This window comes from Melampsora larici-populina (assembly GCF_000204055.1).
Source record: "Melampsora larici-populina 98AG31 unplaced genomic scaffold MELLAscaffold_24, whole genome shotgun sequence".
Taxonomy (NCBI): domain Eukaryota; kingdom Fungi; phylum Basidiomycota; class Pucciniomycetes; order Pucciniales; family Melampsoraceae; genus Melampsora; species Melampsora laricis-populina.
This window is the reverse complement of record NW_006768788.1, coordinates 1,071,428-1,087,499: the sequence shown is the minus strand read 5'-3', so window position 1 is coordinate 1,087,499 and position 16,072 is coordinate 1,071,428. Positions and strand designations below refer to the sequence as shown.

Sequence of the window (16,072 nt, the reverse complement as noted above, 5' to 3'; positions counted from 1 at the left end):
ATGAAATCAAAGTAAAACTGAACCTTTTTGATTCACATGTGAGCTTTACCATACCAAGCGTTACGTGTAGTCAGGACATCAACTGACGACCCGTATGAGATGCGCAGGGGTGATAGACTTACTTCAGAGTATGACGCAAATGGCTAATGCCCTTTCCGATCGGTTATCGTTTGTGCCGGACTTGTTCGACCATACGGTTATGGCAGAAGTGAGGAGTAAGATTTGCCTTTCATAGAGAGCGTTGATCTTCATGGAATGATGTAAGTCATTACCGGATCAAGTTCTAACTGAAGTTGACGTCATGCTAGAGCTTCGAGACCATTTCCTTTCGACTACAAAAGCTGACCTCAATCGCCGTTCTCTTTCTCTCTCCCATCCACAACACAAACCATCATTGAAATCATTCGACAAACAATCTTCTTAAAAACCACCTTGTGCGTCTTAGATTCCCGCAACACCCTTTCCTTTTATTTCCCTTACTTTCTTTCATCACCATCGTCTCCTTTTCTAATTTATGATTTTCTTTTCTCTTCATTCCATCTCGTCTCTAGCACAACTCAACACATCTTATCCAATTCATCATGCAGACTGTCAAAGACGCCGTAAACGTTAGTCGTCAGCTTCACTTGAACTCCTCTCCTCGGTCTGATTCTGATTCTGATTAATGTTTGAATTATTAGTACGTTGGTGACAAGGCCAGCGAGCTCACAAACACTGCATCAAAAGAAGCCAACAAGGAAGTTGCCAAAGATGACAATGCCAGCATGGGTACCAGGGCAACAGCTGCCAAGGTAGGTTTTGAATTATTCTCTCCTATGTTTAATGTTATCAGTATCCCTAACACTTTGTCGTGCACATTTAGGACGCAGTCGGTGACAAGATCAACGAGGTCAAGGACGGTGCATCAGCCACTGCCAACAAGGTTAGTTTACATTTTGTCATGAGTTTGTGGTCTAGCTTCTAACCCTTTGCTTGATTTTGATTTCTTTAGGAGAAAGCCAAACATTAGAGATCCTTTGTTGCCACTATGATCCCCACTTTCCCTTGTAAATGTATTACTATCATCCACCGTATGCCAAAATGAATCTTAGACTGTTCTCTCTATGCTTGCGGTTGAGCCTTTTGACCCGTGTTCCAACCTTTGCCTCTCGTCTTGTCGAGACCTTGAACCCTGAGAGACCGTCCTTTCCCAAACTTATATAAGTCCAACTCGCGTGGCCCCGACGGTACAAGTACCACGTACCTCCGAGCGCCAGCGAGGGACTTACGCGCAATCTCCAAAATCTGGCGTGAGATCAGGGAGGGCTTCTGCCCAAAATCTCTTGTCTCACTCCCTCACTTCAAACACTTATCAACACATGTTGAGACTATAATGAAAAAGACGCGCAGGACTGCCTTCTATAATTTGCCATGCTCAATTCCCCAGCGGCCCATCACGTTTTAATAATAGATCCCAAAAAAGGTTCTGGGCCATCACCGGGGCCGTACATGACTGGGGCACGACTGCGGCGTCCAAAACCCCTGATTGATGGACAAAACATACAAAAGTTCCAAGAGAAACTGCAGTTTCTCGATCAGCTGCACCAAACAAGGAATTTCTGCCAAGTACACGAAATTCACACCCCCTCACAGTGACATCACATCATATCACCACCCTCCGAAACCCTCTATATCATTTCTACAAACGTCACCTCTCAGAATGCTACGTAGGAGTCAGTCCGCCTCCAATGCTTGGCTCTCCGAATAGCCAAATCGAATACGTCACGTCCTAAACTACGAGCGGAACTTATAGGGATCAGTGAAGAACAGCAAGCAGTAATCATCGGCGACTTGTTTCGTTCTAAATATGGATATCCTGCCCGACCCCAGCAAGTCGAGGCGGTGATAAACTTGATCAACGGCCAAACAACATTCTTATTAGCTGGTACTGGGTTTGGCAAAAGCCGAGTGCCAGAATTGGTCTATTTGGCATATGAGGAGCATGCGGCACCAATTTTGCTGAGCATCAACCCTCTGGATGCTCTAGGTGACGACCAGGTCAGCTAGACTCCTTTGGCGCAGCTACGGGCATACCTGGAATTGAGCTCACAATTTCGAGTCTTTGTCGAAACAGGTCAGCGAGAAGGAATCTGTGCATTTGAAAGGTATCAATTTGACAGGAGCCAACTGTACACACGAGGCCTGCAATGCGATTATTCAGGGAAAATTTAACTTTGTCTACGTGGTATTGACCATCCCCTTCCCTAGTTCCATTCTCGTCATCTAAATAAATGAGAGTTTCAACTGACAATTTCTAATTGATGTTCGACTCACATGGTACTAGAGCCCAGAGGTAGCCTTGACGAGCGATGTTTTTGATCGTATGTGGACGGATGCTCGTTTCCAAACAAGGTTGGTACTCAATGTGGTCGACGAAGCCCACATGGTATATACCTGGGGCTTGGTCGAGAGTGGTCAAGCAAAACGCCTGGCCAGCTGGTCCCGAGTCCACGATGGTGGGGCCTTTCGACCTTCTTATGGACAACTAGCCCGTCGCTTTTTGGCCTCCGACAAAGTGCCTTTACTCTTGATGTCAGCCACTTGCACTCCTCACGCCATTGAAGCTATCGTTGGAAACCTCAAGCTTGACACTCGTGATGTTCGATTCGTCCGCGCTGAGCTCAGCCGGCCAGAACTACGTTTAATCAGAAGAAGCTTCAAGCGCCCGCTGAAAGCCTCATTACGGAACCTCTTTACCCATCATACTTTGATACCTACATCATCGATTCCTCCGACTCTGATTTACTCTGGCACTCAAAATGCAACATTGGATTATCTAGAGCTGATTAACTTGGCCCGAGGACAACCTACCGAGGCTGGAAATGGCAAGTCGGATTTTGCTCGGCGTTACCACGCCACCACCGGCGAGAACGCAAAAGTTCACGCGGTCCAGGTGTTTGTAGCAAGTAAACTCGCCGTCATTTGCTGTACCCTTGCACTAGGGTTAGGCCAGAACTGGCACAGGGTTCGACGTGTGGTCATTGTTGGGCGCCAAGACCCGTGCAACTTCGTCCAGATGTCTGGACGATGTGGCAGGGATCGCCGTCGAGGCCTGGCCTTTCTGTTGGTCGAACACTTTTGAGCTAACGGAAAAAATAGTGTTGATGATTTTGAAACGCCCATGGTCATGACCGATGACGACCGTATGGATGCGCTGGCTATCACGCCAGTCTGCCTGCGTGTTGCCCTCGCGGTTGATCTGGAGTAAGTTGTGACTCTCTTATTATCATTCGAACTTAGGCCGCTGAAGCCTTCGGATTATTCATCCAGGCACGGTTACATACCGCTGGACAACGATTCCGCGGTTGTCGCTGCCAAAGAGAAACGGCAGCTAGAGTCCGATATGCGTGTCTGTGATTGCTCGAACTGCGAGCCTGATGAGGCGGAAGCCCTCTGGTTGGCTCAACCGGCTATGACGAACGTGAACTTTGATTGTGCGCTGGAAATGGACGAGGTCGCCCTTGAAGAATTGCTCGCAAGCTTGCCCGACCCTCCTCACTTCCCTTTGGGCGATTCGCGCCCCATTCCATACCTCTGTGGCCCTGATGATCCCATATTGGACTGTCCGGCTCTCCAAAACCTGGTCTCCCGATGGATTCGGGTGTTCAATGACTTTTGGCACAGCACTTTCCCTGAGCCTTGCCATTTAGGGCCTGACGACTATTTCGGCCAAGACTTAGCTTGGGACCTCGCTAAGAATGTTGATATTCTGCAAGATCCTGAGGATCTCGGAGTCGTTCTGGCTAGCGAGGCCATCTCGGGGCAATTCGCTGTACTTTTCGACGAGTTCTTAGAATGGAAGAACCTTGAGTCATCAACTGACATTATTGCCCTGGCTGCAAATCGAAGGGACACCCCTTCGCGCGGGCCGCCCAAACTCGTCCAATCAGTTGAGGGGGCACAGCTTTCAAAGCATCGACTCGAGGCCATTTGAATTGCGACCAAGGAGGCCCGAGTCTTACAGAAACTACGGGACGCCCAGGCGAAGGCGTTTGAGAGGGCGGCGGTGCTCGAAAAGAAAGAGCGAGAAAAGCAAGAAGCAGCGCGGCAACGGGCCGCCCTGAAGGAAGCACTTTCCATTGAACGAGCTCAGCAACGGGCCGCCGCGAAAGCCCAAAGAGAAAATGACACTGCTGCGAAGAAGGAACTGGCACGCCTGGAACGTGAGGCTGTTGCTGCTGCAAAGAGAGAACATGCACAATTGGAACGTGAGGCAAACTCGGCGGCTAAGCGAGGTCAAGCACGATTGACCAAAGAGGCTGCGGCAACTGCACAGAATGAGGTCGCACAAACCTCCCCAAGGAGTCCGGTGGTACCCCTCCCTGCACCTCGAGACACCACCCCCAAACGCCCACGTGACCACTGCTACGAAAATACCCCATCAAACAAACGGGCGACTCAGGTATTTCCATGGTGCGATTTCATCAAAGCGGTTAAACTGTTTGCCATTTCGCTCTGACAATGAATGTCCATATTCATTGTCAGAGCGAGATGGCTTGGCCTCAGGCGCTGCTGAAGTATTATGAGCACTTGTCGAGTTTCTGGGCTAACATCTTTCATTTCATTTGATGTCATTCTTCTCCAGGCAAGTCTGAACCCTGACTGTCCCACGAAGACAACACGTCCGCTGCCCCCCAACAAAACCTCGACTTACGACCCGCCATTTGGTCAGCTCGAATGAGCTTGATCATATTCCGCCCTCCTACCTTGAGTATATTACCTACCTTAGGTGAAGGCCGCCTGGCCGCCTGTTTACCTAGGTTTGCCTTTGCATAAGCCAGGAACGCCGCCATCGACTGAGGGCTAATGGAATTGGTGCTCGGTTGAAAGAGTAACGTGTGTCCAGAGTGAATTTTAAATAGCTGCATTAGCTTTCGTAGCTGCAGGCGGTTGTATTCAAATGTTTTAAGCTTTGTGACAATTCATGCAATGAAATTTTGAGGATCTGCTCGAAACTTACCAAAGAAATAATGTTGGAGAGTCGATCCATCAGGCGTCGAAGGTCAGTGCCATTCCCCTAAGGGCGCTCAAAGGGTGGCTTGGTCAACATTCCGTCATGAACAGAGCACGCCTACTTGACCATGTGTGGAGCTTACTTACCGTGTTATTATAAACCTGCTTGAGATAGAAGATGCTGATCTCGAGGTATTCATCAATCGGAAGCCAATGATCTGGCCTCTCATTAGACGGAATCAGGAGGCAATGTTTAATTGCATGTGCCAGTTCTCGAGGTAAGTCTTCCTCTAGCAACAAGACGATCCGCGGGATGTGTCTTGCATAATTTGACAACCCCTGAATGCCTTGGGCCATCACAGCCCAATGTTTCCACACGAGGATGAGACGCCCTATATCCCCCGCGCGGGTGGCTTCGTGAGCCTCGACCACGGTGGCGAAGTCTCGCAGCCGTAACATCAAGTTGTATCGAGTTGAGTCGAACGCCAGTCTGGCCTCTTCTAATGATGTTCCACTAAAATATACATCCCAAATTTGATCTACCAGACGTTCACAGTCTTTCGCCTTGGTCAAATCTAATTCGTGGTTGGACTCGAATGTCTCTCTTGAATTACCAAGGGTGGGTAAGTACATACATGCGTTCCAGTTCGTATCATACATAGACGCTGACCTTATGATATGAACCAGGTTGGCCTTATGAAGTATGCGGGCCGAGCGCATAATCGTGTTGAAATCTTGCGTCGCCGGAGGTTTTTTATATTCTCCTCCCAACGCAAACAACGAGCGCCAGGCTCCTGTGTCATCGCCGTTGTCGGATTTCCCCCAGTGGTGACCTAGTAGAGCCTTTGTGAAGTTCCACGTTGTATGAGCCCCACCAAAGATGGAGAGCACCCATTGGATTCCCTCTACGGAGTCAATAGGAGGAAACCGCTTCTGACGCAGGCTCTTGAGCAATTGATTCGAGCCCACGTCACCTCCGGCTACAAGCAGGCTTTCCGCGTACTTCTTCTTATCTAGACCTATTTGCCGAATGACCTCGTCTAGGACCCGCGAGACACCCTCGGCTGAAGAATCTGGCGCGTCTATCATTCGTAGGAAATGTATATTGGGTAAGTGCATGTCAATGGGGTCAATGGGTGGCGGTTTGGTCATCAGTGAAGGGAGCTTGAGCCTGTCTGGCGCGCCAGGGAGGTGATCCACGTATTCTTTCAATGCTTTCGCCACTTGCGCCTTGACTACTGACACCCAATGTGCCGCTTCCGCAGGGGTAGGGCAAAAAGATGACAGATGGACGCTCTTCTTGTCGGCTAAGGCCATTGCGTCCAAAAAAGAGGCCAGTCGGGCTACTTCCGTGCTACACTTCGCCTGGAGACAAGCCCTCACCACGATGAAGAATCCCCAGGTTCCGTGAAATAGGCGAGACGAAGCTTCTACACGGGTATTATGAATTCTCAGTTGGATATCGATGTTGTCGTATATGAGCAGTGGGAGAAGCTTATGATTGAGCTTGAACACGTCCATCAAACGATCTTCTTGTACACGGCGCAGGTTGTCCATAGCGGCGAGCGTAGTCGACCTTGAAGTCGTGATTCCGTGGCAATGCAGCCACTCATTGATTCGACATGATATTCCACCCGCGTATCCCATCAAACCATTGGCGGTTTGAAGGGCATTGCTGCGACGGTTCCCGGTATTCGCAATCATTGCACAAACCAAGATGGGGACCTACGTGGTTCATCCCATATATCAGCTCGAATACATCTGATTGATTAAGAAACGAGGTGCTTGAACCTTTGCCAGCTTGTGACGAGCTTGGTCCTTGTCCAAAGGTTTGACGAATACCAGGTTCTCCATGGACATTACAGTATCTTCATCTAGATCACCATCAACCGTTGGGCTACCGTCCACAGAGGCCATGGCAGTGTTTGAGGCGCAATCGGTGAAGGAATTGTCTTCATCTGCTTCGTCATCCTGTTCACCTTCAGGCGGATGATTCAGGTCGGTTTGGACCTTTTGATGAATGAGTGAGTATAGGAAGCTCATTCCTTTTTTTACTTGCTCTTCGCGAAGTGTTTCAGAACTCTCGCTGAAAAAGTCGGCGGTGATTCTGTTTGAACTGACATATGCACCTGTAGGGAAATGTCCGCGGGGCAATCCTTGATGATTCACGATGTCTGAAGCCTGAAGGGATGTGAATCATCACCATCAGATGTTAACCTTTGTGATGATTCAATCCGGACCAAGGAAGCGACCTACCTGGTCCAATATCAATTCCTCCCACGCCGCACGACCTTCTTCGCAAGACTTTGTGTGTTTGCCAAAATTGTTGATGATTGAACGGGTTTGCTCAATCCCCAGGCCGGTCCTCATCAGGCGTCGACAATATTTGATCTCCGGTTCCATGGACGACATGAAAGTGACCATGAATTGTTTTGGAGCGATATCCAGCTCGGCCATGTACCTCAACACCAGGATGGTACGATTTACAGTGTTGGGCAACGGCCTGCTGTCCGCAGTTTGAACTCCCGGTTCCATAGACGAGGAATAATCAGGCCAATATCAAAGGCAGGAGAATTGATATCAACGCTGGGGGGTTTTTTGGGCTTCAAGATACTCAGTGGGCCGCCGTCATGAAAAGTAATGAGGGCGTCAGCGAACTGGGGTCACTTCCTTGCTTGAATCGAAACACCTCATGAGTTTGCGATAAGTGAAGCAAACGAGGCGCTTACCCTTGCCCCCCTCAGTTGTTACATTGAAATCTATTGGCAATGTGAGATATACCATCCGCATCCGAAAGGCACCTCAACTGAACCGAATGCAGCAAATACACTCTGCGCTGGGTCCCTCCTCGTGTCACCGTAGCACCTCCAGCTTGCCAAACGTGTGCAAGAGCGCCGATGATGTGACACTAGTTGTGAGTCTCCCATAATCGGAATACCTATTGGGATCCGGTGCACATGAACAACTGCCCAATCGGCAGGTGACCAAAGGACTAGCCAAGCGTCAAGCTCCTGGTTTTATCCAAGTGAAACGGTCATACCCTCGGATCAAGCTAATATATTGCTTAGTGCCCATCGAAAAGTTTGAGTCCCATTCATTCTACCGAGTCATGGTTTGAAGTCACATGAAAAGGGAACAGTCATTTTAACGCGCTTGCGCCTGAACTTGAAAGTGTTTCACACCAGTGCAGATTGGGGTGGGTGTCCGCCATTCATGAGACTTGTAATTGCTATCCATTGATAAAGAAAAGATAACAAAAGGACTTCGCAACCTCGCACAGTTGCCTTCAAAGGGCTCAGGATCTCTCTGCCTCGACCCAGTTATTGTATATCACCTCGCAATATGCCACCCTACGTGGACCCCCTGCTTGATCTAGAGGGAGTCATTGGGAGAATCACCGACACCATTGAGGGCGAAGGCCTCACCGTGGACTCATTCATCGAAGCCGTGGATGGACCGTTCCCCACGAGCATCGCCAAAAACCGTGCATCATCATCAACTACGCGAAGGCTCTTTAATCAAACTGTGGAGATCATCGAATTCATCGAAATCAGCCAGATGAATGTCTGGCAGTTCATCTTCAACTTTTTGGATCATCGTTTCCTCCGCCGAAGACCCCAACGACATGACCTGCGTGGGAATAGCCCAGTTTCGCGCCGCTTGATACGAAGTGTCTTGATGAGTATACGAGGTTGCATATATGATGCAGGCAACGGGGATACTATATGGCGTGAATTCGTGCAAGAGCAGGTGATTCTATGCTCGTCATATGCCTGTGTAAGCAATTGACTTAATGCTCTCCTTTGCCCGTCCTTTGCTTTAATGTTGCTCAGGCAGATGAACTTCAAATCAACATCAACAAACTGGGTAGCCCCCAAGAATTCTCCGTCTGAAAGGTAGAGTGCTTGCGCAGCTACTAGGATTGTGTGGTCAGTTATATTGCCTGACCCAATGACCTCATGTTGCAACATTCATACTGACATATTACTCACTTCCAGCTCGGGCCTACTGGATCTGTTATGAGCAATGTACTGTGAATCATGCCAAATGCCAAAGCCAAACTGCATTTCCAACTGTAGTTAAATCTTTCGCTGAGGCAAAGCTTTCTGACGCGCAGCGTTGGGAGCACATGTAACCTCAGGCGGCCCCGGTGATGGCCCAGAACCTTTTTTGGGATCTATTATTAAAACGTGATGGGCCGCTGGGGAATTGAGCATGGCAAATTATAGAAGGCAGTCCTGCGCGTCTTTTTCATTATAGTCTCAACATGTGTTGATAAGTGTTTGAAGTGAGGGAGTGAGACAAGAGATTTTGGGCAGAAGCCCTCCCTGATCTCACGCCAGATTTTGGAGATTGCGCGTAAGTCCCTCGCTGGCGCTCGGAGGTACGTGGTACTTGTACCGTCGGGGCCACGCGAGTTGGACTTATATAAGTTTGGTCCTTTCCCCATCTTTTGGGTTGCTACTACGTTTCGATATTGCGTCTCTTTGAGACGATACTTCTCCGCTCCCAAGCCATGGCAACTGAATATTTACCCAAATTAGTGTGACTCCCCCGCTGGCCAAGATGTGCAAAATTGTCATTTCCTTTATTGTGCAAGCGTACTGCGTGGCGATGCTGACCATGAGTTGATGGAGGCCAAAGGTCGCGCAAGACCAACCCAATACTTCTTACTCAATGAGCCAAAACTGCTTGCCTGACTTTCACCTGAAAATCATTGGTGATCCCCATCCGCGCATTGGTATGTCATCAATTTCATGTCTTGTTCAAAAATTCACAAGTGTCCCAAACATCTTCATGAGAGCTGCCCTCAATTCGTAGACCCCAGGTTGGAGATACTTTTTACGTACGTTTTCAAGCTGATGTATGTCGCTTCATATACCTCAAAACTATCAGCTTGAAACCCCTCATCGAATCAAACTTCTGTGAAGACGAACACTTTGATTCATATATGAGTTTTACCATAGCAAGTGCTGTTAGGATATCAAAAGGCCTCATGAGTTTACTGTCTCTCATCTGCGAGTGAAGCAAGTTGATGATGGCTTTTTGGCTCGGTTATCGTTTGTGCCGGATCGACAGACCGTGATTTACCTTTCTTTAGTGAGCGCCGATCTTCATCGAGTGGAGAATGGTGTAAGCCATTACCGGGTTAAGTTCTATTTGAAGTTGACGTCATTCTTCATTTTCAGAGCCTGTTGACCGTTTACTTTCGACTACAAAAGCTGACCTCAATCGTCGCTTTCTTTCCTCCTCCCATCCCCAAGTCATCATTCAAATCACCAACAACCAATCTTTCAAAAACTCACTTTGTGCGTTTTACCTCTTACTCCAGACTCTCTCTTTTCTTTCTCTTACTTTTCTTCTTTACCATTGTCTCATCTTAATCATACCATTGCTTTCTCTTCATTCTCTTTCGTCTTTAGCACAGCCCAAAAATCTCATCCATATCATCATGCAAACTGTTAAAGACAGCCTAAACGTCAGTACTCATGTCTTGCTTTCTGTCTGTTATCATTGATCTAATTCTGATTAATGTTCGAGTGATTAGTACGTCGGTGACAAGGCCAGCGAGCTCACAAACACTGCTTCCAAAGAAGCTAACAAGGATGTGGCGAAAGACAGCGACGCTAGCATGGGTACCAGGGCATCTGCTGCTAAAGTAAGTTTTGAATTATTTTCTCATCTTTGCTTTTAACGTGATCAAGATTTCTAATACGTTTTTGTCAACTTTTAGGATGCAGTTGGTGACAAGATGAATGAGGCTAAAGATGGTGCATCGGCCACTGCTAACAAGGTGAGTCATAACTCTAATGTCCACTCGTGGTGTTCAATTTCTGAACCTTTGAAATATTTGCATTTCTTTAGGAAAAAGCTAAACATTAGAGATGATTTGTTGTCATTATAATCTATATATTGCTTTGTAATTGCATTATTATTATCAACAGTTGGTCAAATTGAATTTTAGAACTATTCCCCCTTATCTATGCTTTGCTGTTGACCTTCGTCCACCTGTTCACCTTGGCCTTTTTAATCTCTGCCGATGCTGAGTATATTTGAGGACCTCTCTTGTGAGATTTCTAAATTCTCTCACTGAAGACGTTTTCCGCGTCCAAGACTGTCACGGTCTCAACTTTTGCCTTTTGTTGACTTACCTTTCAATCCAGTACTCATCTTGTCAACTCATTTCAACCAAAATGCGGCGTCTTGTCTGAGTCATATGTGATGATGTGTTTATTCCTCATTCGTCCTCATTTTAGAATTTACATTGTAGTGGAGGGCATGGGTTTGAGAATTCTGAGATTATCACTGGAGAGTGAATTCAAGAGCCCATGGTTTTGTCAAAGTGAAAGAAGAATACAAGAAGATGATTTATGCATATTAGGAGTGGCGGATGAGTGAGGAAGACAGGTAGTGAATGAGTGATTTATGTGAGAAGAGTAGATTGGTAGAATGGATGGGTTGTTAGGGTTAATGAATTGAATTTGACAATCCGATTGGTTGAGATTCTCATTCAAAACCATAACAACTCAATCTTTACTCGACAACGACAACCAAATCAAAGAAACAAGAGAGAGAGATAGAGTGGAATATCTCAGATTACTTTTACTTTCTCAATCCAATCCAAGCTATCATCACCAAGACTATATCAACTCGATTGAGCTTCACTACTTCACTTGACTTGACTCTTGAAGATGATCAAATCAGATTCATCAAAAAAGAAAATCAACTCTTCATCTTCATCATCTTCATCATCTGACTCATCAGTCTTCGATAGATTAGTAGGTTCATTTGCTAAACTAATCTCAACCAACTCATCAACTCATCATCATTCAACTTCTTCAACTTTGATCAATCACTCATCCAACTCATCTGATTCTTCATCTCTCATTAACTCATTCGATTCATCATCTTCAGATTCAAACACAACAACCAATCATCCTACTTCATTCAACTCTTCTCAACTAGAACTCTCTTCAGATCTCGATTCATCTCTCATCACTCCTACTCAATCTATCACCAAGATGATGAATCTCAATCTACATCAACTTCAACCTCCTACTCCTACTTTCAACTCAATCTCAATTTATCAATCATCTTCACCTAAACCCGTCTTATCTCTCGATTCAAACTCAAACTGGCACTCCTCATCGTCTGATCCTTCTCTAAATCAAAATCAAGATCATATCATCAGTCCTTTAACTTCAATCAAAACTCCAACTGCTTCATCATCTTCTCCAATCCAACAACTCACCCCTTCCAACTTGACTAAATCATTCAAGTCACAATCTATCTTGGGATCTCATTCTTGTGACTCTAAACGATTTCAACATAGATGGAGTTCAGGTTCACATTCCATCAGTCCAAAAGGTTAGAATCAACTATTCTACTCACTCTCTCCCTTCCAATATCTTACTGACCAAATACTCTTCAATTCTTCAGATGCCATCTCATTGGAATCCTCCTCACCACGTCTACATCACCTTTCGCCACTCAGTCCTAAAGCTTTCATCCATCCGAACACTGTCCTTGGACCTCATCCTTCCTCATCTTCTCCACATCGTCGTACTCACTCTGGAGCTCCACTCCTCTCATCTCTTTTATCTCCTGCCTCAAAACGAATCTCATGGAATCCGACCCCAAACGATCCTTCTACTCCTGTTCGAAATCGTGCTCATTTCTCTTGGGCTTCACCTTACGTTGCTTCTTCACCCGAACCGGCAATGCCTATGACCGAAGATGAGATTCAATCTATTGAAAGTCTGGGTGTTAAAATCGTAGACTGTACATCAACAAGTCATCTCAATCATACTTCAAGTCCTTTTCTCTCTACCAGACCATCAAGGTCAACATCCATCAATTGCAAAAGTCCTTCTCATCGAAATTCGATTGCATCTGCTAAACGTCGAAGATCACTCAAACTTCAATCTGATGGTTCAAACCTTTCCCCTCTTGGTCCGATTACTGGATCACTTCTTAGTTTACCGGACCGAATTTCAAATGCAGCTACTCCTATCCAACCTACACCTGTCAATGCAGATCAACTAATAGATTTGATGAACAGAGCTGGAAGAGGGAAAGAAAACGATATTCACTCGTCTCTTTTGATCATTGATCTTAGGAGCTTACCTCAGTATCTAGGGTCTGAAGGTCGACTCAAAGGGTCCATGTGAGCTCTTTTTTTATAAAATTGTCTTCCAAGTATCCATTCATCGTGTTCTGACTTTTTTCTCTTTCATTATCAAGTAATGTTAACTTTCCATCATTGTTAATCAAGCGATTTCGAAAAGGACATCATGGTCAATTTCAACTTGGCTCTTTCATCACTACCGAAGTTGGTAAACGATATTATGCAAAGCTAGAGAAAACTCATCGATCCCGCCATGAAACGAGTCAAGTTTTAGATGAAGTGGACATCTGTGTCATTGATGATGATTTGGCGTCGGATGAGAATTCAAGACAGAAACCCAAAGAAGCCATTGGTACAATCTTGTTGGATGTGTTACATCAACGAAAACGTATCAATCATGGACTTTACTTTCTCAATGAATCTTTCAAGAGATTTGTTGATAATCCGGATGCTAAACGATGGCTAGTGACTGGTGAATGTGAAAGAAACAGTTACGACTCGAGTGAGGCTTTTGACATGATCAGTCCTACGGATCGATCAGAGCAGTACGAGGTTTCAAGTGGATCAGGACCTCAAGGCTTAAGAAGGTTACAACCTAGTGGACCTTTGAAAGGGTCACTTCCGTCGATTGAAAAAGGTCCCAAGTTGATTATTCCGGAGACGACATCATCAGCTAGTTCATCAGCTTGTGATTCATCTACTTCGAATACACAATCACTTCGATTAATGTTGGGAAATAAGCTTACGGTTCAAAGTAGTAAAAAGAACAAACCACCTAAACTTCGAAGGATTGATACTTCTGAATCATCACTTAGTGCACCAAGATCACATCATCTGAATGAAAATGGCACAAGTGCAGCATCGTCATCTAAATTATCATCTGAAGGAGGATACACTAGATTATCACCCAACACAGGAGGTTCTAGATTACCATCACCACTTGGAGCAGGAGTAGGAGCAAGACCAGTATCATGTCATACACCTAGAGTCGATCGAACCAACCTTGGTGTAGGTCGTTCAAGTGGGTTTTGTTTTCCACCCAAAAACCATACCAACAGTTCACCCATTCAAAAAAGACCGTTCTCACATCACACACAACCCATCAATCGAGCTTCATCTTTATCTTGTACATCAATTCCTGCATCAATTTTCCAACATCATCCACCATCTGAATCATCACCCACACAAGTAGGCAAACTAGTTTCACCGGATTCAGCTACACAAGCATTGAGTCATCAAAGTAATTCAAGGTTTAAGACCTCGACGATCATACCTGGATTTCTTTATTTAGGACCTGAACCGATTGAAAGTGAAGATTATGAAAAATTAAATCAAATGAAAATCAAACGAATCTTAAATGTAGCCATTGAAGTTGAATCATATAAATCAAATGAAACTGATGATCATCCAAATGAAACTGAATTTATTGAAAAATATATGAAGATTTCATTGAGAGATTTTGTCGAAGAAGTAGGAGTACAGGATGGAATTGATTTAGCTAATAAGTTTTTAGGTAAAGCCATTGCCAAATACTTTTGACCCATCATCTGTTTCAAAGATTGAACTGATGGATTTCTTTTTCTTTCACAACAGATGATGCATTATTACATTCATCAGCCGTTTATGTACATTGTAAAGCAGGTAAATCTAGATCGGTGACCATCGTCTTGGCTTATTTGATTCATCGGTATAAGATCTCATTAAAAGAATCGTATGAGTTTGTTTCGAATCGAAGAAAAGGAATTTGTCCAAGTTGAGTTTATAGATTTGGTTTAAGATTTGATTCAAACCAATGAATGAAAAGGGAAAGAAGTTGATGTGATGTGACTTTTTTTCTTTGGGTTAGATATCGGATTCTTGGCTGAATTAATGAGGTTTCAAGAACGAGAATTAGGTACGAATGGTGTTGGAGGGAATGGCGGAGGAGGAACAGGAGGAGCAGGAGGAGGAGTGGTAGGGAATTTGATGGGCAATGGGAATGGAAAAGGGTTAGGTAGTATGACACGATCTATGAGTTATCAGTTTCCTTCGAATCATTTTCTTAAAAAGTAAACTTTCAAAGGGATTTTTTTCTTCGAATGGGAAGAGTATCGGAGTATGTAGTAGATTGTAGTGAGTATGGGTTAAGTCAATCGAATTGGAATGGGAAACCTAGAAGAAATGAAGAAGTGAATCAGTAAGGAAGAATAAATGAATAAATAGGAAGGAAGGAATGAAGGAAAGGATGGATGTTTTTTTTTGGGGGGGTTTTGCCATTGGAAAAAAAAATATTCAAGTTACATTGAAAAGGCTTTCATTTTGTCGTTTTTTTTTTCTTTTTGGATTTTGTAAATGTTTTGATCTTTTTCTTCTTTTTTTGTGATTTTTACTCAATTGGGTTGATTTGTTGGATTGTTAAAATGTTTGAAAAAATATGTGGGTATATGTGTGTGTGTATAAATTGTTGTTTTTTGTTTTTTTTGGAATTGATTTTTTTTTGCAGTAAAAGTAAAGTAAAATGATGATTTCATACTATCTATCACCAAAAGCACAATGAGTGAATGCTTTCCATTGTTTGTACAATTTAAGAAGGTAAAAGAGAGACTATGGCTGAGGCTGTAGATGATGTAAGTTTAACATGATAAAGTCATCAGAGCTTGGAAAAAGAGAAAGAAGAGTGTGTTGGAACTTGAAATGTTTTCTGTTACTTCTTCCTGTATATGTATTAGGTAATCCTCACTTAACTGGTCTCATAAAGTAGTATACAAGTGGTTTGACAAGATTTTTGGTTCCTAGTCTTTTTCTTTTGTCTTACTCATTATTTTTGTAGGCTAGGACTTCTAAGTCCTCTGGGTCCTTTCAAGCTTAGAGCCCAGAGGGAACTGGATCTTTGAGACAACTCAGGGCCCTGGAAACTAGAGCCTCAAAGTGTTACTGAAGCTACATAGGCTCAAGACACCCCCCAGCTCTGCC

The 16,072-nt window shown here is 44.8% G+C and overlaps 7 protein-coding genes across 7 annotated transcripts; 5 read left to right on the top strand and 2 right to left on the bottom strand.

Annotated features, from left to right (window-relative positions):
* Window positions 1-581: 581 nt before the first annotated feature.
* Window positions 582-1,009, top strand: MELLADRAFT_88098 (uncharacterized protein; the record flags this gene model as incomplete). The annotated part of the gene is made up of 4 exons (XM_007411276.1): window positions 582-608; window positions 681-791; window positions 863-922; window positions 992-1,009. 4 exons carry the CDS (start codon window positions 582-584, stop codon window positions 1,007-1,009), a joined length of 216 nt encoding a protein of 71 aa, XP_007411338.1.
* Window positions 1,010-3,382: 2,373 nt separating this feature from the next.
* MELLADRAFT_107684 (uncharacterized protein) lies at window positions 3,383-4,498 on the top strand (the record flags this gene model as incomplete). The annotated part of the gene is made up of 2 exons (XM_007411277.1): window positions 3,383-3,928; window positions 3,986-4,498. 2 exons carry the CDS (start codon window positions 3,383-3,385, stop codon window positions 4,496-4,498), a joined length of 1,059 nt encoding a protein of 352 aa, XP_007411339.1.
* A 558-nt stretch (window positions 4,499-5,056) lies between these two features.
* On the bottom strand, window positions 5,057-6,309 carry MELLADRAFT_64215 (uncharacterized protein; the record flags this gene model as incomplete). The annotated part of the gene is made up of 3 exons (XM_007411259.1): window positions 5,057-5,110; window positions 5,140-5,154; window positions 5,536-6,309. The coding sequence occupies 3 exons, from the start codon at window positions 6,307-6,309 to the stop codon at window positions 5,057-5,059; spliced, it is 843 nt and encodes a 280-aa protein (XP_007411321.1).
* Window positions 6,310-6,738: 429 nt separating this feature from the next.
* On the bottom strand, window positions 6,739-7,527 carry MELLADRAFT_64214 (uncharacterized protein; the record flags this gene model as incomplete). Its single annotated transcript, XM_007411258.1, has 2 exons — window positions 6,739-7,173; window positions 7,249-7,527. 2 exons carry the CDS (start codon window positions 7,525-7,527, stop codon window positions 6,739-6,741), a joined length of 714 nt encoding a protein of 237 aa, XP_007411320.1.
* A 2,917-nt stretch (window positions 7,528-10,444) lies between these two features.
* On the top strand, window positions 10,445-10,875 carry MELLADRAFT_88096 (uncharacterized protein; the record flags this gene model as incomplete). The annotated part of the gene is made up of 4 exons (XM_007411278.1): window positions 10,445-10,471; window positions 10,541-10,651; window positions 10,727-10,786; window positions 10,858-10,875. 4 exons carry the CDS (start codon window positions 10,445-10,447, stop codon window positions 10,873-10,875), a joined length of 216 nt encoding a protein of 71 aa, XP_007411340.1.
* A 736-nt stretch (window positions 10,876-11,611) lies between these two features.
* MELLADRAFT_78123 (uncharacterized protein) lies at window positions 11,612-14,659 on the top strand (the record flags this gene model as incomplete). Its single annotated transcript, XM_007411279.1, has 4 exons — window positions 11,612-11,771; window positions 11,908-12,360; window positions 12,433-13,159; window positions 13,237-14,659. 3 exons carry the CDS (start codon window positions 12,015-12,017, stop codon window positions 14,657-14,659), a joined length of 2,496 nt encoding a protein of 831 aa, XP_007411341.1.
* Window positions 14,660-14,712: 53 nt separating this feature from the next.
* On the top strand, window positions 14,713-14,877 carry MELLADRAFT_36766 (uncharacterized protein; the record flags this gene model as incomplete). Its single annotated transcript, XM_007411280.1, has 1 exon — window positions 14,713-14,877. A coding segment is annotated over one exon (165 nt), but the record flags the coding sequence as incomplete, so codon positions are not given.
* Between the last annotated feature and the right edge of the window lie 1,195 nt (window positions 14,878-16,072).